Genomic DNA, 24,064 nt, shown 5'->3' with positions numbered 1-24,064 from the left:
TGTAATGCAGCTTCTTGCCGCTAGGCCACCAGAGCTCCCTGCTATCATGATAGACTTAGAAAAAAAGGGAAGTTGTTAATGACTTCATTTTACTTGGATCCATAGTCAACATCCAAGAAGGAAAAGTCAAGAAATCAAGTGTTGCGTTGGGAAAATCTGCTGTCAAGGACTTTTCTCCAAAGTGCTGAAGAGCAAGGGTGTGAGTTTAAAACCAAAAGTATTCCCGATTCAACCCACGATATTTTCAGTTACTATCTGAAAGATGGACAGTGAGTAAGGAAGACTGAAGAATTGATACTTTTTGAGCAGTGGTGTTGGTGAAGAGTACTGGATATCTGACGGATGGTCAAAAGAAAAATCAAGTCCGCCTTGGAGGAAGTCTGACCAGGGTTCTCCTCAGAGGCAAGGAAGGTCTCACATACATTGGGCCTGTTGTCAGGAGGGGTCAGTCCTTGGACAAGGACACCGTGCTTGGAAGGGTAGAGGGTCATAGCAAGAGAGGAAGACCCTGGACAAGGTGGATTGACTGTCACTGTGGGCTAGAGCCTGGCAGAGATTGTGAGGATGCTGCGGAAGTAGAATCACTGTGAGTCATGGTTGACTCCACGTCCTTCATGCTGGAGTAAGTGGCTGCTTCTCTGAACCTTGGCGTCCTTACCCACAAATGGAGGGGGTTATTGAAGGAAATGCAGCTGGGAGTTTGTATGGCAGGGCTAAGCCACTTATGGTGGTGTGGCCTTGGGCAAGTCTCTTACCTATAAAATTCTCATCCAGTCTGAAAAATTTTATGATTATTTATTATTTAAGACATAAAACTCAGCGAGCTCTGGTGGCCTAGTGGCAAGAAGCTGCACTGCAATCCCAGAGGTGTGTGGTTTGAATCCACCAGATGCTCTGCTGGAGAAGGAGGGACAATCTCCTCCTGTACCAGTCAGATCTGATTTGATAGTACACACACAAAGATAATATACAAAAATAAATTTTTTTAAAGACATAAAACTCTTGGGAAACACCATTCATAGGCAAATGATTGATAATACAAATTGAGAATCACTTTTCTAAACTGAAATTAGGTTTCCAAGCAATTCCTACAAGGTAATACGATGTTAATCCTGTCTTATCAGTGTGACAGACCATTCATTCTATGAGCACAGTATGTACCAGATGGAGTTCTGGTGGCATAGTCTATAGGGAGTTGTGCAGCTAATCCAAAGGTTACATCTCTCTGGCAGTTCAAATCCATTAGCAGCTTCCGGGGAGAAAGAGAAGTAATATCTTTCAGCCTCAGAAACCTGATGGAGGGTCAGCTATGCATTAGTTCTGATGGCAATGAGTTTGATATACAAGATATTTTTTGTTCCTGTGAGAGGGGTAAAGTGATGCTAGCTCCATTTTACAGACAAGTAAACATACTCAGAGACATTAAGTGACTTGCCCAATGTTTAATGATGTAAGTGCCCTAACTCTTCAGCAGTTGCTCTTTCAGTCATTCTGTATGCTGTTGTTATGTGCCATTGAGTCACCTGCAATTTGTAGTGACCCTATGTTCTACAGCTTGAACCCTGCCCTATCCTGAGCCAATCTCATTGATCCCGACATTCCTAATCCCACTGCCCTAGTTACCGTGTCAATCCATCTCATCCAGAGTGTTCCTGTCCTGACTTGTCCCTCCACCCTTCTAAGCATAATGTCCTTCGGCTGTCCATGGAGACATTCATGCATCTCACATTGCACGTTCCAATCACTAGTGTCTGCTTATAGCTGTTCTTCCTTCCTTTGTCTTTCCATGTTTGTGGGCTCAGCCTCAGTTTCCATATCTGTTGTCTACTCTAAGTGTGCTCTATTGTATGCAGGGTTTTTTCAAGGCCTGTTATTTCATAAGTGGATGGCAAATCCTTCTTCCTAGTCTGTCTTAATTTGAATTCTCAGCTTATCTGACAGACAATTACCCTGTATAATCTTTCTAATTATTCCAATGAGAGTAACAGATACATTGGCATTATTAGAAAATACCTCTGTAGAAATATTAAAATCATTGCAATACTCATTTAGAGAGGAGAAGGCCAAGGAAGAGTGTGCCTTAAGTATAAACTTTCTACAGCTAATATTCACATGGGCATTCATGGCCCAGAGGTAGATTCTAGTCTTCCATGTGGGAGACTTGTTTTCTAGGCTGTATTATCTAGAGCTGTAATAACAGAGATACCGTAAGTGGATGTCTTTAATGAACACATTTCTCTTCTAACATTTTAGAAGACTACAAGTTCTAATCAGGGCACCAGCCCAGGGGACCTTTTACTCCCTGCTGGCTCTGGAGGAAGGTCCTCGTCTGTTTGTTCTCCTGGACCATCTTCATGTGGCTTGGCATTACTCTTCCCCCATCTCTGCTTCTTTCTCTTGTTTAATGTCCTTTATCTCTTAAAAGAAAGAAATTAAAACCACATTGTACACCAAGATAAGTGGTTTCCAAAGGGAATTATAACCATAGCCATAAGTCAGCTCATTGCCTGAGAGTCTGGCCAACTCAAGGCTGACCTCCCAGTGGGTTTCCAAAGGCAGTAAATTTTTTGGGAGGAGGTTGTCCATCTTTCTCTCTAGGAGCAACTGGTGGATTTGAACTGCTTGCCTTTGGGTTGGCAGTGCAGCTCTTACCCATTAGACCACCAGATTTCCCTAATCATAGGCATAGAAGTTAGAATTTACAACATGTATTTTAGATAGATAGAAGTCAATCCAAAATACCTAGATTAGATTTCCAGCCAATGCACCTCACATGTAACAACGGCCATCTGTCAGTGATGCTAAAGAGGTGTCAACAAAACTTTTAAACTGACACTGACTAGGAATAAAGTCTTTGTGGTTTATTTCTAAAGATCAGCTAATGGCAACCCTAGGAACAGTTGAGGTATCAAACGCTCACGTGAGGTCATAGGGACGGCGTGGTTGTTTTATTCTCCTGCATTGTTTTGCTGAACTGGGGCCAACACAGCATCAGCCAGCACTCGCATTCACACCATTTTGTCTTGATCTGACGTCTTTCCACAGGGAGTCCTGCTTTCGTGGACCAAGAAGTTTAAGGCTCGGGGAGTTCAGTCCACAGACGTAGTGAGTCATCTGACCAAAGCCATGAAGAAACATCCGGTGAGGCTTCAGCTTGGCCTGGGGCACTCTCCCAGTCCTGGCCCATTTCACTTGGTGGGGTTTGCACTGTGCCTGCCCTGGAATGGGAGTGTGGGGGGACTCAGTTTAGGACAGGTCTCAGCACAGGAGATGCGAGGCCAGCTTGGAGAGACTCACTGATGAATCTTGGTGTGTGGGAGTTCTTCCAGTCACTGGTTGACCTTTCAGTGATGGCCCTGGAGTCCAAGCCCCCCAGCTGCCTCAGGTCCCCCTTGCCCCCCTCCCCACCTCTTCCCTCAGGGCCTTAAAAACCACTCCCTTCCTAGTCTCAGTTCCATTCTCATTTCATTGAGTATATTTAAAAATACTTAAATTAACTACAAAACCAAGACACATTCCTCACAGAACCAAAAACACACGCATATAAAACCAGATTTCCAGTTAACTCTGCTGGCTGGAGCAACATTTTGGTATGTAACTTTTGAGGCTGAATGTGAATCAGGAATGATATTTATTTATAGTCTGTTATCCTCTCCTACTATTTCCATTTGAGAAAGAGAAGAGCCTTAGCAAGGTGGATTGCCCCAGCAAGTGTAACAATGAACTTGAGCTTATCAGAGGTCATGAGAATAGCACAGGATAGGGCAAGGCTCAGCTCTCGTGTCCACAGGGTCATTATGAGTCATAGTCAACTTGATGACACCTGAAGTTCTCGTTTACTTTAAACTACTTCACCTGAGCAGCAGGAAACCCGGACCGAAGTCCCAGGGTGCTGAATTTGACAGAGGTTGAGCTTGCTAGTTAAGATGCCTCTATATAGGGAGCTCTGGTGGCCTAGTGACAAGAAGCTGTGCTGCAATCCCAAAGACATGTGGTTCAAATCCACCAGATGCTCCGCAGGAGAAGGAGGGGAAATCTCCTCCTGTGCCAGTCTGATCCTATTCAACAGTACACAACAAGAAAAGAAAAAGAAAAAGCAAAAGCCTCTATATAGGCTAAGACTGTGGCATTTTCTCCTGGAGACAACATTGCTCCCAGATTAAATATCCTTCCCTCTCTCTCTTCCCAGGGTACCCCAAACAATAAGCGAAGGGCCTAGCAGGGTGCCCCTCGTATCTACGTTGCACAGAGGCATCTGCTTTTCTCTCTCCCAAACCCTGCCATGATCATAAAGGGCACTTTGACTAAGATCTTGCTTCCCGCTCAACAGGCCCACTAGGAGCATCTAACTCTTGCTAACCAGTACCTGCAGCTACTTTTGTTTCCTGTAGCCTGACCCAATGATGCCCCCTGGGACTTGTGTTTGTGTTTTTTTGCAGGACATGGATGTGGATATCCTGGCCTTGGTCAACGACACAGTGGGGACCATGATGACGTGTGCTTACGATGATCCTTACTGCGAAGTTGGCGTCATTGTTGGTAACTCAGTTTGACTTGTTTCTGGGAGGCTGGAGGCATAAGGCTTGTTTGGGGCTTGGTCTCAGCAAACTATGAGTAAATGGTGAAAAGTGTGGTTGGCACCTTATTCAGAAGCTGCTACATGGCTCCATGTGAGGATGGAAATGTAAAACCTATGTTCGTTACTCCAAGTATTTGCTGAATGCTTGCCGCATGTCATGTCTGTACTCTGTGTCGCGGGAGCTGTGTTAGGACTCAGAAGTCCTTGTCCTGTTGAGCATTACTGGGGAGGACATTGGGGAACATGAACTACCTAAACAAATAGATGTCAAGTGTTTGAGTGTGATAAAGAGCATAAAGTAGGGCTTTGTGACAGAGGGTGAGTGGGCTGGGTGTCCAGGAAGGGCCTTTACAGGGGAGTGGCATAATCACAGGAACCTCAGGTGCAGCAGCAGAGGAAGGGAAGGGAAATATATCCTCAGCTTCAGAGATGCACTTGGGGTACTTTAGGGGCCCGAGAGACTGAGCCACAAGGAGTAAAGGTCAGAGAAAGTAGACGGGGCTGGGCAGATGGCAGAGGCCAGAGGACATAAGTCACCGCAATTTCATTGTCTTTTCCTCTGAGGATTTAGAGCAGAGCAAAATAGGGCATACTTTTAAAAATCTATTATTATTATTATTGTGGCAAAATATCTGTAATACAGTATTTGCTTTTTTAATTGTACTCACTGGCTGCATCAGTTTACCTGCAATGAATGAGGGTTTCAGTTTCCCTATCTTCTTCCCCCCCTTTTCTTTTCTTTTTTCCCCTTCTTTAGTTTTTAAAATTAATTTTAATGAATGTTTAAAGAGATTTTGGAATGTCATACATCCATTGTTGCATTTTTCTCCATGCCCACCCCTCCCCCCAGTTCGTGCTTCTTTTTGAAAAGTAAAAGAAAAATTATTTCACCTTCTTACCAACACTAGCTATTTTCAGGTTTTTGTTTGTTTTATACTATCAATCCTAATGGTGGTAAAATGTCATCTTGTGGTTTTGATGTGGCATTTCCCTGAAGGCTAATGATGTTGAACAGTGGATATGCATTTAAAAAAAAAGTTTATTAAAAAAAATAACAGCTGTATTAACAGCACTTCCTTGTGTGTGTGTGGATATTATCCTATCATTGACAGATTTGTACTTCAGGACAGATATTAAAATATTCTTCTTTTATATTAATGTGAAAAAAAACCCAAAAACAAAAACAAAACCCAACCAACCAAACACACACAAAAAACCCCGGTTTAACTGTTGTGTGGAGAACTGATTATTGGGTGAGTGCATGAGGGGTGGAGTTTGGCCAGTTAAGAGGCTGTTGTGGTGCCTGGGAGAAATGTGATATGTGCCTGGACCAGGGAGGGGCAGTGTGGGGCTCTCCTGGAGGAGTGGTTCATGAGAAGTCAGTTTAAGGTACAATAAAGACACATCGATCTGATTTATTGGTTACCTTTGAATATCACATCTTCACCACCATTGAGGGAAGTTTTGAGTTGCTTGTTCTTAAATTTCAGCAGGGCCCTCCTCAGCCTGTCTTTCGCTCAGGGCCAGCACTTTAACACTGATGGCTTCCAACTGCTTTCTTGCCTCCAAGCCCCACGTGGTCGGGTGGGGCTGCCAGCTTGGCCTCCAGATCCTGCCCAGTGTGTCTGCCTTTGTGACTCTTGTCTGCTGACCCACACGCTGGGTGCTGTGCCACATGTCACCCTTTTCTGAGAAAAGGGTTGGGGTTGGTTTTTGGGTTGGTTTTTTCATTATCATATTAAATTCTGCTTTTCTACATTTCTTCATTCTCTTGCTGGCATTTAAAATCTTCAGACTAGAGTACTGGTACAGACAAGACACCTAAATGGGTTGGTTCTTAAATTCTTTTTCCCCTAGGTGGGCTTTTTAAATAGCTCCAGTGAGGTATAAACACAATCTCATTTTAAGTGTACAAGTCAGTGATTTTTAGTACATTTTGTAATCATCACTATGATGCCAGATCATTTCCATTATTCCAAGATTTCTCATGCCCGTTTTCAGTAATTCTCTAGGATTAATGGAGTATGGCTTTCTGATGTGCTAAGCCTATCTCTGTCAAAGGTAACAACGTAACAGCAAACTTGTAACGGGTTTTTGGCAGGTCAGGTGTAAAGAATATTCTTAGTAGCAATGGGGGAGGAAACTAAGTGGTTGAGGAAAAGGATTTAAACAATTACTATGGGTCATTAATAGATTTTATAAGGTCAGATATCTACCTCTTACAAAAATACTTTGTCAGGTTCAAGGCTGGTTATCATTCCCAGTGCACCAACATTTTACATTTGGTTCTATTCTTACTTTCTGTCCTCAGATTTATATGCCGCAAATGGATAACCTGGAGCAATGTCATTTGATAAAATATGACTACCAAATGAATTCTTTGTTGCAAATAATATTGCACTTTTCTATTAACTCCAGCTTTGTTCATACCAAGATTTTGTAATTAGTTTTGAAAGCAGCCATATCAAACTATTTCTTTCTATGCACTCCTTATAATGAAATCTAAAGTAGCAGTGATGTTTCATTTTAAAAATATCTTGAATACAGGGCATCCTTGTAGACCTTGCCTAACTCTGCTCATGACTAGACAAGGGGGACAGTGTATGTAAAAGTAATTGGGAGTTTCTGGTGGCTCTAGCCAGCTTTATCAATAGCTGGATAAACTGTAGTACTCCAACATTTTCCTGTTAAAAAAATTGATACAAATAAAACCATGTTGGAAAAGATTTAATTTTGTAAAAATTAACATTAAAAATGAACTAGAATTCACTGTAGCATGGAGTTACTTTAAAAATAGAATTGTAATTGAAATGTGCCTAACTATATAAATGGAAGTTTTTGAAAAAGGAAACTCTCAATTCAGTACTATAGAATACATTGAAAATAAACTTAATTTTGATGTAAGCAACATTTCACTACTAATGTGTAAGTTGTTACGTGTCAAGTTGGAACCGACTCATAACTGACCCTTCAACTGATTTTCAGAGGCAATCAATCACACGGAGGAGGTTACTCATCTTTCTCCTGTGCAGCTGATGGTTTCGACAGCATGCTTTTAGGTTGGCAGTGCAACTTCCTACCACTAAGCCAGCAGATGAGAATTTGTTCAGGGGTATAAGAAATAAAAAATGTACTGTCAATACCTAACGTATCAATGCTTAAGGCAAAGCACAATGAAATTCTTAATATTTTAATACTTGCCCTAGTTCTAAGCTGATATTTTGCTAAAATATTACATGAAGTAAATTTTATTACAAATATAGGCTTGCAGCTCTGGTGGCCTAGTGGTAAGAAGTTGTGCTACAATTCTGAAGACACACAGTTCAAATCCACCAGCTGCTCCATGGAAGAAGGCTTAATTCAGCTTTGCGGAAGAAAGTTTAATTCAACATAGGTTTAATTCATACACAAATAAACAGCTCATTAAAAAACATCATTGTAATAACCACAATTATACTTGATTAAAAGAAGGTCCTCTAAATTATTTCATTCATACAGTCTGTTATCTCTAAGATGAATTTCAAACTTGAGAAAGTTTTCTCCTACTGAGCTGAGTAGCTGATATGCCCAAAACTACTACAGCAATGTTGTGTAACTGAATTACCTGAGAATCATTTTCTTCCCCAAATTCAAGAATGTATTTTTCCCTTCCAATTCTTTGTATACCATTCAGTGCTTGCTAATATAGAATCAAAGAGAATATTCATTTTTCTAATTACTACCAATTTTGGAGAAGAGTTTTGAAGACTAAAGAAATATCATTTCCCTAATATTCTCTGGGTTGATTAAAAACTTTTTGTCTGTTTTTATTGAAATGTTTTGACTACTTGAAGCTATAATTGGATTTAAAATTCTGAATACTCAATGAACTTACGTGACCAGACATTTATGGGAACTAACACGGGCAGCTCCATTTGTATATCTAATTTCACCTTCCAGTATCCTGAGATGGCAAACTCTGTCATCTAATGTGTTTGTTCTTATCCAAAACCCTGCTGATTCTTTTTCATCCTCTGACTTCTCGTTATACACTGCACTGTATTTCTCATATGGGGATATTTTGGGTGCTTCTCCAAATTCACTGCATGGCCTCCAATTATATCTACAGTGCTCTTTTCATACTTTAACATTTCAACCCAGATTTTTCTGTTTTGTCCTTTACTGAAATGGAAAGGACAAGAAACAATACTAACATGAGAGCATGGCACAGGTTAGGGCCAGGCTCAGATCTATTGTTCATAAGATTCCTAAGAGTGGTAGTGACTTAACAGCACCTAACAACAATGTGCACACAAGGAGCCCTGGTAGTGTAGTGAGTAACATGGTAGGCAGCTAACCAAAACGTCAGCGATTCAAATCCACAAGTTGCCCCAAGGGAGGAAAATGGAGTGATGACTTCCATAAAGATGTACACTCTGAAAGCTATTGAAGGAAGCTAGGAGTTAGAATTGACTTGACAGCCATGACTAGAATATGTTATTTTACAGTAAAAACAAATAATAAGTTAGATAATGTAAACATAATAGAATTAATACATAAACATATTTATAAAAATTCATTAGAGCCAGTACCCATTGCCATAGAGTCAGTTCCAATTGCTAGTGACTCTCTACATTAGAGTGGACTTCTAAGACCTCAGGAAGTCCTAGCTTTGCAATCTTTATTGAAGTTGACCACCAGATCTTTCCCTGAGTTTGAACCACCAACCTTTAGGTGATAAGCCACATGCTTAATCATTGCACCACCAGGGCCCATTGAACCCTGAGCCATCACACCAAGGGCTAGCTGCAGGGAGGGAGGTGCTGGCTGGGGTAGGCAGGAGTGGAATTAGAGGCAGTAATGTATTGCAATGCTTTTAGGTATGTATTGTCAGTATGTTAGAAAAACCAGGAAAATTTGAATCTTATATTCTCAGCATCTGTCAATTTCTTCCATTCAATGTCTTACTCTGCAATATCCCTACACATTTATGCAGCATCTTTTGAAGAAGAAGAAAAACCCCCCTTTTTAGTGATCAAGTTTATTCAGTGAAATAAAAGTATGGCACAGTTGAAGCATTTGTTTTCTTCCTGTTGGTTGCTGATGTTTGTTAAGATTTCAGTTAGTGAGATGAATATAAAATTTAAACCTCTAAGTATAATGTATGTTAGCACTTCTAAATTGAGACACTGCTTCACGGTTGGCTCCAGTTGAAATGGCAAACCTTTGGCACCCTGAGAAGTACGGGTCTGATTTGTTTTTGCTATGAATCCTAGGTTTGCCAAAGCTGCTTCCCTCAGCAAAAGCTAGACCCTCAGCTCCTCATGGCCCTTTCAGGAGGAATTAAAGTCAGCTGAGTTCTCAATGTCTTTGCCCAGCTCAGAGCTGTTCCCTCTCTGTACATTCTTCTCGATTCCTTACCCAGGCACTGGCACCAACGCGTGTTACATGGAGGACATGAGTAACATTGACCTGGTGGAAGGCGACGAGGGCAGGATGTGCATCAACACAGAGTGGGGGGCCTTCGGGGACGACGGGACTTTGGAGGACATCCGCACGGAGTTTGACAGGGAGCTGGACCTCGGCTCTCTCAACCCAGGGAAGCAACTGTAAGTGCTGTCATGCTCTAATCTGGACATTATCACGGGGCAGTACCCAATCATTCAGGTACCTCACTACCTTACCTTGGGGACCTTTTGCTTGTGACTAGTTAATCATTGGAGAGCTCTGGAGGCTGGTGGTGAGCAGTTACACTGCTAACACCCAAAGAGGTGATTTGAGCTCTCCAGCTGCTCCGCAGGAGAAAGGTGGGCAGTCTCCTATGTGCAATTTACTGCCTCTGAAAACCTGCAGGAGGGTCAGCTTTGAAATGGCCTGACAACAATTCGTGAGTGTGCATGAGTTATCCATCACAGTCAGTTGATAAGCCAGGGCTTGTATTTTAGTTTCATTTGGCAGATAAGGAAGGAAATTGAGTTATTTCCTATAGATCATACCTCTAATTTTAATTCTCTAATTCTAAATATTGATGGAATTATCCATCAATCTTTATGGAGCCCCAGAGACATGGCTATGAATTACATTCCCCAACCCCACTTTCTTAGAGCGTCCAGATGTTTCATTGCTGTTATGTGCCGTGGAATTGGAACTGATTCATAGCTTACCCTCCGCTGGGTTTTCAGAGGCAGTAAATCCCACAGGAGGAGATTGCCCAATCTTTTCCTGAAAAACAGCTGGGGGATTTGAACTGTATTTCTTTGGGATTGCAGTGCAGTTTCTTACCACTAGGCCACCAGAGTTCTCTAGAGCATTCAGATAAGGGTGGAAGGGTCTCCGATCTGACCAGAAAAGAGCAGAGGAAGTAGGACTCAGCTGAAGACCTCACTTCTGAGTTTGCATCGGTACCTAATTTCTCAGAGGTTAAATCACAGGGCAACTGGTGGGCCTCGTCCACCCATCTTCAAGTCTGAGGAAGATGCCTCTGAAACTGCGTCAGCTCTCATTTCAGCACCTGCCGCCTGGTAGCATCGTTATGTTGATATCTGTCTTGGATCTTCTGGGCTCTGAGCCTCCTGTGGGCAGAAAATCCTTTTGTCTTTCTTTCTTACACAGTATTCTTACACATTATAACAGCTCATTTAAAGAAATGATTTTTAATATTGAAATAATTTCAGACATAACAGAAATTTTAAAAAATTTAACAGAATTTTCTCTTCACTCCTTCCCTTCATTTGGTCCAGTATGAACGCTTCCCCCTCACTCACTCTCTTGCTGGGCATACATGTTGTGGTTTGTCATGGAGCCTGTCGGGAGTCACAGCAATCCCAGGAGTGCAGAACAGAGCTGCCCCACAGGATTGCCAAGGCTGTGACCTTGGAGATAGAAGCAAGTCAGGTCATCTTGTGTGTCTTCCAAGGGACTGCTGGCTGTGGTCAAACCATCAACCTTTTGTTCAGTTAAACATTTATGCCACTCATATACTCACACCCATAAAATACACATATGTATGGGGTGACAGGGGTAGGTGTGTTAGAGACAATAAGGTTGACTCAGAACAGAGCAGGGTTCAGAGCTGTTGGACATAGGGTCGCTATGAGTCGCAGACGACTTGACAGCATATAACAACAACAACATGCACCAATTATTTTCCTCAAACCGTTTGAGACTCAGTTGTATACATGCCTTCAACCCTAAGAATTTCTGTATTTATTAAAAACAAGCACGTGCTCTTATATAAATACCATATGATAATATTATTATCAATTTTCTATAATTTACACTTAACCAATTCTGATATCTAATATGCAAACTTCATTCAGAATTCACCAGTTGCCCTACTAATGCCCTTTTTTGAAAAGAAAAATAAAAGCAAAACAATTTTCTTGTCCAGGCTCCAATCCAGGATTACGTGTTTCATTTTGCTACTGTGGCTCTTTAATCTCCCTTAATCTGGAATGGTTCTTTAGTATTTCTTTGTTTTTCATGACCTTGGAAAATACAGAGCATTTGTTTTACGTAATGTCTCTGCATTTGGATTTATCCCACCTTTTTTGTCTTGATCAGATTCTGATAATGCATTTTTAGGAAGATCATAGAAGTGACATGTCCTTTCAACACATCCTGACAGGAGGCACAATGTCTGTTGATGCTGCTTCTGGTGATTAAGGATGATATTAACTAGATTTACTTGATTAAGGGCTAATAAGTTGTTTTTATCATCATAAAGTTGTTATTTCACCCTTTGTAATTAATAAATATGTGATGAGGAAGTATTTTGAGACCATTCCATCCCTCATCAAACTTTCATTCATTAGTTTTAACATCTATTAATGAATTCTTCTCCCCTTCCCATTTTGTTTAATTTCTTTCCTTTAAGACCACCTTCTTGCAATTTCCAGAGAGAAAATACAAAACAAGAAACAGACTTGGTTTCAAATACACAAACAATGTGCTGGATTTTAACGCATTACTGAGAACAATTTTCAGAGAATGTCAGCTTACTCCAGGGCCCTGACGTATTCCTGAGGAGTAAACATGATTTCTCTTTTCCTCCCACTGGGATGACTTCAGGCCCATCTCACAGCTCTTTATTAAGGAGTCCTTAAATTTCTTAGTTTATAAGTAGTTGTTCTATAAGGAGACAGAGTTCTGGTAGCCTAGTCCATAAGGAGCTGCTAACTCAAATTGACCAGCAGCTCTGTGGAGAAAGAGGAGCGATCTCCTCCTCTGTGATTTACAGCCTCTGGAAGCCCACTGGAGGGTCAGCTAGGGATCAGTTCCAATTAGATAACAATGGCGTTTTTTAATTCTACATGGAAAAACTGCCTTAAATTCACCATTCTCTCCTGAATTTATAAATTGTTGTTAAAAGGAAAACCTTTCTCACCTCCTTCATTTATTTATAATAGTGCTCATGGATTCTTCCTTCTATTTGATTGATCACAACCTTTCCTATCATTGTTTTGATGCTCATGTGCTTTCAGATTTGGTCAGTGGGAATCCTTTTGACTGGCTCTTCTGACCTTTTGGCATGTCGTCATCATTCTTTAAGTATTTCTTTATTTTGAAGCATGGCAAGATACTCCAGGTTCATCTTCTATTTCTGAGCTGCAGCCTTGGAATCAGCCATTTCACCAAAGAGCTCTGGTGAATAAACATTTACAGCACCTCCCAGACACGATCCATCCACCGGAACGGCAGGCTTGGAAAGGAAAGGTCTGTCCCGGGTGGACCCATTCTCTCTCCCTTTGCTGGTGAAGCAGAGAGGTCATATTCCAACCATATCTGTTGGATTCAAATGTGATGCCATATTTGAACTTAATCTTCCTCACCCATCTCCAATTCACTTAAAAAAGAAGACTATTTCTCCAAATTTAATCTGAATTTCTTTTTTTTTCTATAATTATATTTTATTAATTTTCATAAACATTTACAGAGATTTTGGGCTTCCACTCCGAATTTCTTTTGATTTGGTTTTTTTCTTTTATTATTCTAAGGTTTTTTAAAGAGTGATATACATAAAGTTGATTGTGAAAGAGATTGTCTTAGGTTTTACATCATGTTGAATTTGAGGGATGAAAATTATATTTAATTTTGTACACTAAAAATAGTGTTCGAGTGTGCATGGACACAGAGTAGGACATAGAGAGCTTTGTGGGACATCCCACCCATGTTATGGTGGACCTCTCTGTGATTATCAAATCCACTTCCTCTTGAAAAGAAGCTTGATGTACAAAGCGGAAGTATCTAAGTCCGGTAATGAATTTTCCTTTCTTTTTAATTTGGTAAAAATATGCATTAAAAATAGGCCAGTTCAACAATTTCTGCAAATAAGTGCAGTGACATTGATCAAACTCTCCAAATTGTGAAACCATTCTCATTTACCTTTCCTAAATTATCTTACCACCATGGATAGAAACTCAATGTCCACAAGTAAAACTCCTAGTCTTACTACTTTCCTGCACTGGCAACCATTTAATTTTTGTAGACTTTGTTTATTTCATGCCAAAGTTAGAGGATCTTGGCAAATTAGTTGCAGTTTCTGAAACTGAGTTTTCTTATCCCTAACACGGGGTACACAGGAGATTAAAACACTTCATGCCCAGCTGCTGACTGAAAGGTTGGAGGTTTAAATCCACCCAAAGAGACCTGAAAAGGGGATCCTGATGAGCTGCTTCTGAACCATCAGCTGCTTGAAGCTCTGTGAGCACAATTCTCCTCTGATATACATTGGGTCACTGTTGTTGTTGTTGTTATGTGCTGTTGAGTTGCATGCAACTCATAGCAACCCTGTGTACAACAGCCCTAAACCCTTCTCTGTCCCTTGCCAATCTTATTACCTCTATGCCCATTATCCCAGTAACTGAGTCAATCCATCTCATTGAGGGTCTTCCTCTCCTGCGCTATCCCTCCACCCTCCTAAACATGATGTCCCTCTCTAAGGACATCCCACCTTGCAATATGTTCAAAGTATATGTAAGATGAAGCTTCAGAATCCTTGTCTCCAAGGAGCAGCCTCGTTTAACCCTCTCCCGAATGAACCTGCTCGTTACGTCACTAGAAGTGAAATTGACTCAGTGACAATTAGTACCCTTATCATGAGAAAGACATTCCCCAGACACACGTGATTTGACATAAAGACTCCTGGAGGGAAGCATGTTGTGTGAACAGGAAGGAGTCTTGCATTTCCTGTAGCTTGCTCTTTGCTTCTGTTGATGAGGAAAATGTTGATAAGCGGTTGCCCTAGACCACAAAAGTCAGTGGCCTTTCCATTTTCATGGCCTTTGGGGAAATGATGCTATAGAATTTAATGTGTTACTTCTGCCAATATCTTCATCCAATTGCAGGTTTGAGAAGATGATCAGTGGCCTGTACATGGGGGAACTTGTCAGGCTTGTATTGCTGAAGATGACCCGGGCTGGCCTCCTCTTTGGTGGAAAGAAATCCTCTGCTCTCCTGACCAAGGACAAAATTGAGACACGGCATGTGGCTGCCATGGAGAAGTAAGCTGCTGACTGGGCCTCACCTGCCTTGATTCTGCAGTGCACTGGGGTGGGCAGCCAAGGTGGGGTCTGACTGGTGGTCATGACGCGAGATCTTCCCTCTTTATCAGGAGGATTTCAGACATGGGGGCAGCCTCAGGTGGCTTCCTCAGATGGCTTACTGTGTTCTGTCATGACTCAGGTGTGACATTCTTGGTTCCACCAGACAGGAGCTCTCTGTCACATGTCCATCCCTTCTTCTACTGTATTCTTCCTCCCTAGAGTGGTGACTTGTAACTTTTTTTTTGGGGGGGGGGTCAGAGACCCCTTTGAGAATATGATTTGAATTCTAGATCCTTTATCTCTCAAAATAGATGCCCACACATAATTGTTTACAATGTCAAGACTCACATAGGGGATCCTGTTATAGCAAGAGCCTCCACCACCTGTTCCTTTCAGGTACTGGTTTTACTTGGGTGATCCTAGTCCATTCACACAGCTTCTCAGAGATTGCCCTGGGTTCAGCAGTTAGTCGAGATTCTGAGCTCAGCAGGGTGGTGTGTGACACCCAAAGAGTGTCCTGTACAGGGCTGGATGGAGACAGGGTTGATGTGAGAGCAGTGTAGTTCAGGGTGCTTTAAAGCATGGGCTCAGATCCTGGCTTGAGCACTGTGACCACAGGTAACTTGCACAACCTCCCTGTGTCTCAAATCCCTCTCTGTACAGCAATGAGTTACATCACCTATGGATCGTTGTGGGGATTAAAAGACCTAACGTGCGTGACAACCTTAGACAAGTACCTGGTCCACAAGGAGTGTTCAAGGAATGGTGGCTGTTGTCACTGTGGACACTGATATTTATCATTACCATCCTTTTATTCCTGGGTGTCCGCCTGTTTATTTTCCCAAACTAGAGAGGCAAGCAACTGACCCCTCAAGAGATAGACGAGTGTAATCTCTTCATTCTTGTTCCCTGGACAGGTACAAAGTAGGCCTGGCCAACACCAGAGAGATCCTGACAGACCTGGGCCTGGAGCCAACCGAGGCCGACTGCATTGCAGTCCAGCACGTCTGCACCATCGTCTCCTTCCGCTCAGCCAACCTCTGTGCGGCCGCCCTGGCGGCCATCCTCACGCGCCTGCGGGAGAACAAGAAGCTGATGAGGATGCGGACCACGGTGGGCATGGACGGCACCCTCTACAAGACACACCCGCAGTAAGTGCTGCTTGGCAGCCCAGGCGCCACTGGGATGGAACCCCAGATATGCTGCTCACCTGGGCTGCAGGAACCAGCTTCCCCTCCCAGGCCCGTGGTTACCAGGGAAAGGGCAAATCCAGTGACTATACTTTCTAGTTTATTGAACTAATTTTGGAGATCTGTCTTAGTGACATACTATGCCAAAGCCTTTTGCCCAACAAACAAGGCTTTCCACCCATGTGTCTGTCATTCATCCATTAATGTACCTACCCAATACCTCTTGGAGTGGTGCTATATAGTTGTTGCTATGGGCCATCAAGCTGCAGCTGACTCAGAGTTAACCTTCTGAGATGTATTCAGAATCTATAAATTCATGACAGCAGATTGCCCGTCTTTCTCTAATAGAGCAGCTGGCAGATCCAAATGACTTGCCTTTGGACCCCAGCACACCACTCTGCATAGTTGTTTGTTTTTTTTTTAATTATTTTTGTGTAAGTGTACCGTCAAATCAGATCTGACTGGTACAGGAGGAGATTGTCCCTCCTTCCCCGGCAGAGCATCTGGTGGATTCGAACCATGCGCCTCTACGATTGTAGTTGCAGCTCCTTGCCACTAGGCCACCAACGCTCCCCCCTCTGCATAGTTGTGATGTGCTGCTGAGCTATGACTCATTGCAAGCCCATGGACGTAGATCTGAACCCTGCCCTATCCTGTGCTGTCCACTCCATCTCTGATATACTTGAGCCAGTTGTCACAGTCGCCCTTTTTGTGTCTTCCCCTCTTGCATTGACCTTCAACCTTTCCAAGCACTATGTCCTTCTTCAAGGACTGGCCCCTTCTAAAACCATGCCCAAAATATGTGAAATGACATTTCATTCTCCTTGCCTCTAAGGAGTGCCCTGTTTTCACTTTCTCTGGGATAGATCTGTTTATTCCTTTAGTTGTTGTTGTTGTTAGGTACCATCGAGTCAAGTACAACCTATAGCAACTCTAGGAACAACAGACCTGAACCCTGTCCCGTACCATCCTTGTCATCTCTGACACACTTGAGCCCATTGCTGTAGTCACCGTGTCAGTCCATCTTGCTGGAGGTCTTTCTTTCCTTTCCTTTCCTTTCTGAGGAATAGCCTTGCCTAGCTATACGTCCAAAGTATGAAAGATTAAGCTTTTGCGTCTTTGCCTTCAAGGAGGAGCACTCTGGCTGCACCTTCTCCAAGACATATTTGTTTATTCTTTTAGCAGTCTGTGGGATAGTCAGTACTCTTCTCCAACATCACATTTCAAAGGCATCAATTCTTCTGTCATCCGTATTCATTGTCAAGGTATCAGATGCCAGTGATTGAAAAGACTAGGTCCTGAATCAGGTGCACCTTAGTCTTAAACTGACATCATCCCTGTAACGTATTTTGGAGGCTTCCCTTACAGTGGACTTACCCAGTGCAATACGTCTGTTGATTTCCTGCCTGTTGGTACCAAGGGTGTTGATTGTTGATCCAAGCACGATTAATCTATGGAATATTCAGCACTCTTTTCCCAAACCACAACACAAAGGCATCAATTCTGACCCATAGCTGACCCTCCAGGGCATTTTCAGAAGCACTAAATTGCACAGGAGGAGATTGTCCATTCTTCTCCCACAGAGCAGCTAGTGGGTGTGAACCACGTGCTTTCGGATAGCAGCCCAGCTTCTTATCACTAATCCTGTGTGGAGTAGGACTGGAAAAGAAGACCCAGTCAGTAATACATGAGAAAGAGTAGGGATGACAGAGGGCCAAGTTTACATGAAAGCTCTTGGTAGGAAAGTACAGAAAAATGAGACCTTCAAGAAAGTCTGTCTGGCTAGTAGAGGCGGTACTGAAAGTTAGTGGGTAGACTTTGGGGAGAGCTTGGGAAAGACATTTTCTCACCTTTGGACAAGTGATGTTGTTCAACCAAAATGTTATATATGGCTATGTCCCATTGAGTGAAACAGTGATTAATTAAAATAGCCACTCTCCACTTGGTGTGTCATGTACCCCCATCTGCCCCTGCCCTTCTTACCCCCAGCAGTGGGAGCAGTGAGCCTGGCTCTGCAGGGGTTTCCAGGGTCCCTTTCCACAGCTACCTCTATGTCTGTTCCTAATGGCTAATCCTTTCTGATTGTTGAATGTTTTGATTGTTGCCTCTGTCTTCAGGTACCCAAAACGCCTGCACAAGGTGGTGAGGAGACTGGTCCCAAATTGTGACGTCCGCTTCCTCTTGTCTGAGAGTGGCAGCACCAAGGGAGCGGCCATGGTGACTGCAGTGGCTTCCCGCGTGCAGGCCCAGAGGAAGCAAATTGACAAGGTGCTGTCCCTCTTCCAGCTGACCCATGAGCACCTCCTTGGTTTGCGGGAGAAAATGAGGGTTGAGCTCGAGTATGGGCTGAAGAAGAAGACCCACCCGCTGGCCACTGTCAAGATGTTGCCCACCTATGTCTGCGGGATGCCCGATGGCACAGGTGCGCTTAGCCAGGTGCTTCCATGCAGGCCCTCACACAGCATAGAAACTCCTCACAGCTCTTAGGGGTTTTGTTTTTAGAACCTTAGATCTGAGTCTGTAATGGGGTGTCAGTACTCCTCTGAAACTGTTTGCTGTGGTTAAACCAGGATGTTTACAGTTAAAGAATATCTTAGTTTGGTTCTGAGTGTGTGTATGTATGTGAGTGTGTGTATATATATTTGTGTATGTACATGAGTGTGTGTGTGTGTGTGTGTGTGTGTGTGTGTGAGAGAGAGAGAGAGAGAGAGAGAGAGTATATAATCTGGGTGCATGCATGTCTATTAATTGAGAGCATGCTGTTGTTGCTGTTTTAGGTTTGGTTCCATCGAGTCAGCTATGACTCATAGCGACCCTGTGAACGACAGATCTGAAACTTGCTATGCTATGCCGTCCTCATCATCCCTGAGGTCCTCAAGCCCATTGTCATAGTCCCTGTGTCAGTCCATCTGGTTGAGGATCTTCCTTCTTTCTCTGACCCTCCGCCTTTCCCATCATAATGTTCTTTTCCATGAATACCCAATGCTATCAGCAAAGAGAATGCCTGCCCCCTGACCTGGGGAAGCTTTCCATGTGGGAGCTGCCTAGACTTTGACCTGACTTCTCAGTCTGCTTTCTTCTAACACTTGGCTCCCCTGTCTCCTTTCATCACTTTACTCTGTGACTTTTCTAACCCTTTATCATTTGCTAATCTCTTTGTGTCTAGGCAAGAGAAGCTACTAATTAATTAAGCCAATTCTTTGGACAAATTATTTCCTTTTATTTTTACTAGCCTTATTTGAAAATACTGATAAGTAAAAGTTATTTGTCAGTATATATTATTAAGGAGGATGATTTGCATGTTGCTGATTATTTTAGAACGTAGGTCTGCATGTACTTGCTTGGTTTTCGTTTTCTCTTATTCGTATAGCACTTGTCTGTCAGTTTGCTGTACTGGGGTTACTTGTGGGTTGTTGCAATGCTGGAAGCTATGCCACCAGTGTGTCTAAATGTCAGAGGAGTCATTCATGATGAACAGGTTTCAGCAGAGCCCCCAGATTAAAAAAGATTAGGAAGCAGGCTTGGCCATCCACTTGGCCACTTCTGAAAGAGCAGGTCTCTGAAAATCCTATGAATAGAGGAATACAGGTAGTTACAGTATTAGAGGTAGAGCCCAGTTTGGAAGTCAGTAAAAATGAAGAGAAACAGCTGCATACATCCTTTAAAGGTGAAGGGTGGAGTATTGGAGCCGCCGCAAGCTGTTTGGGACTGCTGCTCTTTGGATATCTACATTTCCATCTGTGTGCTTATCAACAGTTTTGATTCATCATGAATAATCTCTCAGCAGAAGAAATCCAGCAGCGGGCTCATCAGGTTACTGATGAGTCTCTGGAAAGTACAAGGAGAATGCTAAGTTTAGCTATTGAGTCTCAGGATACAGGAATCAAGACCATCACTATGCTTGATGAACAAGGGGAACAATTAAACCGAATAGAAGAGGGTATGGACCAAATAAATAAAGACATGAGAGAAGCAGAGAAGACTTTAACAGAACTCAGCAAGTGCTGTGGCCTTTGTGTCTGCCCATGTAATAGGACAAAGAATTTTGAATCTGGTAAGGCCTATAAGACAGCATGGGGAGAAGGTGGAGACAAATCACCTAACAATGTAGTATCTAAACAGCCAAGACGGGTGACAAATGGCCAGCCTCAGCAAGCAGCTACGGGAGCCAGCGGTGGATACATTAAACGTATAACTAATGATGCTAGAGAAGATGAAATGGAAGAGAACTTGACTCAAGTGGGCAGTATCCTGGGAAATCTAAAAAGTATGGCCCTGGACATGGGCAATGAGATTGAGGCTCAAAATCGACAAATAGAGCAGATCACAAAGAAGGCTGACACCAACAAAGATCGTATTGATGTTGCCAACACCAGAGCAAAGAAACTCATTGACAGCTAAAGCTACTGTTGTACTTTATCATTTTTTTGCTTCCCTCACTCCTCCTTCAGAATCATTACCTTTACAGAGTTTGGAATTTTGGTCAAACTCTCTTTTAAGCAGTTTGGAAGAAAGGCCATAGTAAAAGCTCCCTTATTTTTCTCACTTTAAAAAAAAAAAAAAAGGTGAAGGGTGGGCAAAAGAGAGGAAACCCCTCAACCAGATGGAATGACACAGTGACTGCTGCAATGCCCTTGAGTATATCAGAAATGATGAAGATGGCACAGGACAGGATAAAGTTCCATTTGGAAATAATAACCTTTGTCAAGTCCTTTACATTTCATATTTTCCTTGTGAACCTTTAAATTCCTCACCAGCAGTTTGTAGATGAGGTAAGGAGAGAATAATTCTCATTTCACAGATGGCAAAACTAAGACTCTATAAGGTTAGATGACGTATTCATGGCCACATAGTTGAACTTGGCTCTCTCTCTTTTCCCCCCTTTTTTAATTATATCTCTCTCTCTTTCTTTAATGAAAGTTTACAGAGACTTTAGATTTCCATTCATTCATTGTTGCCCACTTTCCTCCCTACCTGCCCCTCCCCCCAATCACTTTTCTCTTTGAAAAGTAAAAAAATTTAAAAAAAAGTAAAAAATTCTTTCATTTCCCTCCTGCCTCCCAGTCAACTCCACTGTGCAGCTTTCATTCTGGACTCTTGTCATGACAATAATACCTAATCATATATTCCTCCTAAACAGTTCTCTCCCCCATCTATTTCAATGCAGTTTACATTATTTATCCCCTCTTAGTTTCCCTCCAACCCCCATGTCAGTCCTGCTTTACAACAGTGGCACTATGCAGTTATTTGTCCTTTTGTGACTGAGATATTTCATTCAGCATAATATCCTCCAGGGCCACCCATTTTGTATAATATATGAGTTCCTTGTTTTTCCAAAGCTGTATAGTATTCTATTGTGTGAATATACCACAGCTTCTCTGTCCATTCTTTCGTTGGTGGGCACTTGGGTTGTTTCCAAATCTTTGCTATTGTGAACAAAGCAGCAATAAATATGAGTGTGCGTATATCTGCTTGGGTGGCAGTTCTAGTTTCTTTAGGGTATATTCCCAGTAGTGGAATTGCTGGGTTAAATGGTATTTCTATTTCCAACTTTTTGAGAAAGCGCCATACTGCCTCCCATAGTGGTTACATCATTTTACACTCTCACAAACAATGAATAAATGTTCCAGTTTCTCTGCAACCTCACCAGCATTTGTTGTTTGCTGTTCTATTAAATTTTGCTATTCTTACTGGGGTGAAATAATATCTCATAGTTGTTTTGATTTGCATCTCTCTTGAACATTTCTTCATGTGTTTGTTTGCCATCTGAATGTCTTCTTTGGTGAAGTGTCTGTTCATATCCTGTGCCCATTTCAGTTGGATTGATTACCTTTATCTTGATGTGGTGTTCAAGTATTTTATAAATTCTAGATATAAGTCCCTTATCTGACATATCATTACCAAACACTTTTTCCCAGTCTGTGGCTTCCCTTTTTACCCTGTTGGAGAAGTTTTGGGATGTGCATAGGGATTTGATTCTTAGAAGGTCTCATTCATCTATTTTATCCTCTCCTGGTTGTAGGTTTTTCAGGATGCTTGGAAGACTTTATGTTGTGAATTAGGGCTTCTAGAGTTCTTCCAAGCTTTTCTTTAATGAAGTTTATAGTACTTTGTTTTAGTCCTAGGTGAACTTGGCTCTCTAAACAACAAAAGTCTCTAAGATATTTCCCAGAGAAGATGTTTCTTGTATGCACATGCGGTAAAACCTGAGAACAGTGAAAGACCCTTTAATTGTTCTTCTCTTTCTTCCCTTGAGCCCTCCATCCTTCACTCCTCACTGTTTCATTGTGCACTTCTGTGTGTTGGGCCCTGGTCCAGACACTGGAGGTCCAGCAGTGAGAAACACAGTCCTTGTCCTTGTAGAACTCACAGTTGGATGACCAGCAATTAAATAAATGTAAATGCTATAGCTTGTTAGTCAGTGACAATGCTATCAAGAGAAATAGAGCCGGGAAGTGGTTGCAAAGATATTTGAGAGTGATGTCTGACAAATTTAAGGACTAGTGATAAAAAAGAGCGGTGTGGCCAGAGTGAATAAGAAAATTCAAGAGAGCAGACAGTGGTGCTGTGAGAAGTCATAGGTGTGAGCCCACTGCCCAGAGGTCCCCTGCACCGTTGAGCAGGTAGGACTTGATCCGGTTCCTCATTAGACAGGTAGAGATGTGGGAATCAGGGGAAGGGGAAAGGGAGACAGGATAAGTCCTTGTACGTGGGTGGGGATCAGTGGTTGTACAGGTGAGGTGGAAACACCTGGAGTCAAGCTGCAGACAGGTAACTTGGCCCCGATTTACTTCCAGAAGCTTCATGGGCAGGAGTGTCCTATGCATCCTCTAACATACCCCCTGCACCCAGGACACAGCTCTGAACCCCACACCCACAGCTCTATTACTTGCAGCTGCCTGTAAGGATGTCCTTGCATGGATTTTAGAGCCAGAATAAACTTCAGAGGAGCTTTAAAAAGAAAAGCTGCCTTAGGGTTGGTTCTGACTCCTGGGAGCCCTACACTTGTGAGGGTAAAACTGCTCCATTAGATTTCTAGGGTCTCGTTTTTGGGAAATAGTCACATCTTTCTTTTAATGTGCCTCTGGATAAACTCAAACCTCTAACCTTTTCGTGAGATGCCAAACCCTTTAACGGTTTGCACCACTCAAGAACTCCCTCCGCTTTACTTTGCAGATGTGAAAAATGGGACCTGTATGCTCTTGCTCAAAATAAATAACTCATTTCTCAGAACTGCCTTGTCCCCTAATTCCATCCTGGATCTCTTTTACTTCCTTCACTGGAATAGATTATGTAATGTGTAGACCTTTGCTGCATGACAAGAGGAGGCCAAGAAACCCAGACAAGTTCAGGTGCCTTCTATTGCCTGGATGCTACGCATGGTAACGGCCATGCCCCTTCGGTCCATAAGTCACAGGAGGCAGGCCATGGTCAGCCCCTTTCCAACACATCCTCTTCCTCCCGATGCCTTCACACAAGTGGCCATTTAGTATATATTGATGAGATGCGGCTTTGATTTTTTTGTCACAGAGAAAGGCAAGTTCCTGGCCCTGGATCTGGGAGGAACCAACTTCCGTGTCCTCCTGGTGAAGATCAGAAGAGGGCGAAAGTCAGTGCGCATGTATAACAAGATCTTTGCCATTCCCCTGGAGATCATGCAGGGCACTGGCGAGGAGGTAACTGCCAGGCATGGGTGTGGGACTTTCTTTGCTTTGTGGGGGCCAACCTGCTTCCAGGCACAGAGATGGTCAGGTGTATTGCTCTCTCCCTAC

The 24,064-nt window shown here is 42.6% G+C and overlaps 2 protein-coding genes across 3 annotated transcripts in view; both read left to right on the top strand.

The window, feature by feature from the left end:
• The window catches only part of HKDC1 (hexokinase domain containing 1), a 61,954-nt gene that overhangs the window by 16,946 nt on the left and 20,944 nt on the right, over nt 1–24,064 (top strand). The window contains exons 5-11 of the mRNA XM_006888997.1: nt 3,046–3,141; nt 4,440–4,539; nt 9,984–10,167; nt 14,905–15,060; nt 16,020–16,253; nt 18,410–18,714; nt 23,823–23,968. Of these exons, the coding sequence (XP_006889059.1) occupies nt 3,046–3,141; nt 4,440–4,539; nt 9,984–10,167; nt 14,905–15,060; nt 16,020–16,253; nt 18,410–18,714; nt 23,823–23,968 (1,221 nt within the window). The remainder of the gene's footprint in view (nt 1–3,045; nt 3,142–4,439; nt 4,540–9,983; nt 10,168–14,904; nt 15,061–16,019; nt 16,254–18,409; nt 18,715–23,822; nt 23,969–24,064) is intronic.
• Nucleotides 20,053–20,756, top strand: LOC102869746 (synaptosomal-associated protein 23-like). 2 transcript variants are annotated; one of them, XM_006888996.1, is made up of 2 exons: nt 20,061–20,325; nt 20,482–20,693. In XM_006888996.1, exons 1-2 carry the CDS (start codon nt 20,061–20,063, stop codon nt 20,691–20,693), a joined length of 477 nt encoding a protein of 158 aa, XP_006889058.1. The 2 variants fall into 2 exon arrangements, with proteins under 2 accessions (XP_006889057.1, XP_006889058.1); XM_006888995.1 differs by having other exon boundaries at nt 20,053–20,756.

The sequence above is a fragment of the Elephantulus edwardii genome, unplaced genomic scaffold (assembly GCF_000299155.1).
Source record: "Elephantulus edwardii isolate Elephantulus edwardi_28Jun2011 unplaced genomic scaffold, EleEdw1.0 scaffold00074, whole genome shotgun sequence".
Taxonomy (NCBI): domain Eukaryota; kingdom Metazoa; phylum Chordata; class Mammalia; order Macroscelidea; family Macroscelididae; genus Elephantulus; species Elephantulus edwardii.
This window is presented reverse-complemented; position numbering and strand designations above follow the sequence as displayed.

Coding starts and splice junctions, on each gene's coding strand:
- LOC102869746 (XM_006888995.1), top strand. CDS start 20,061: ATGAATAATCTCTCAGCAGAAGAAATCCAGCAGCGGGCTCATCAGGTT.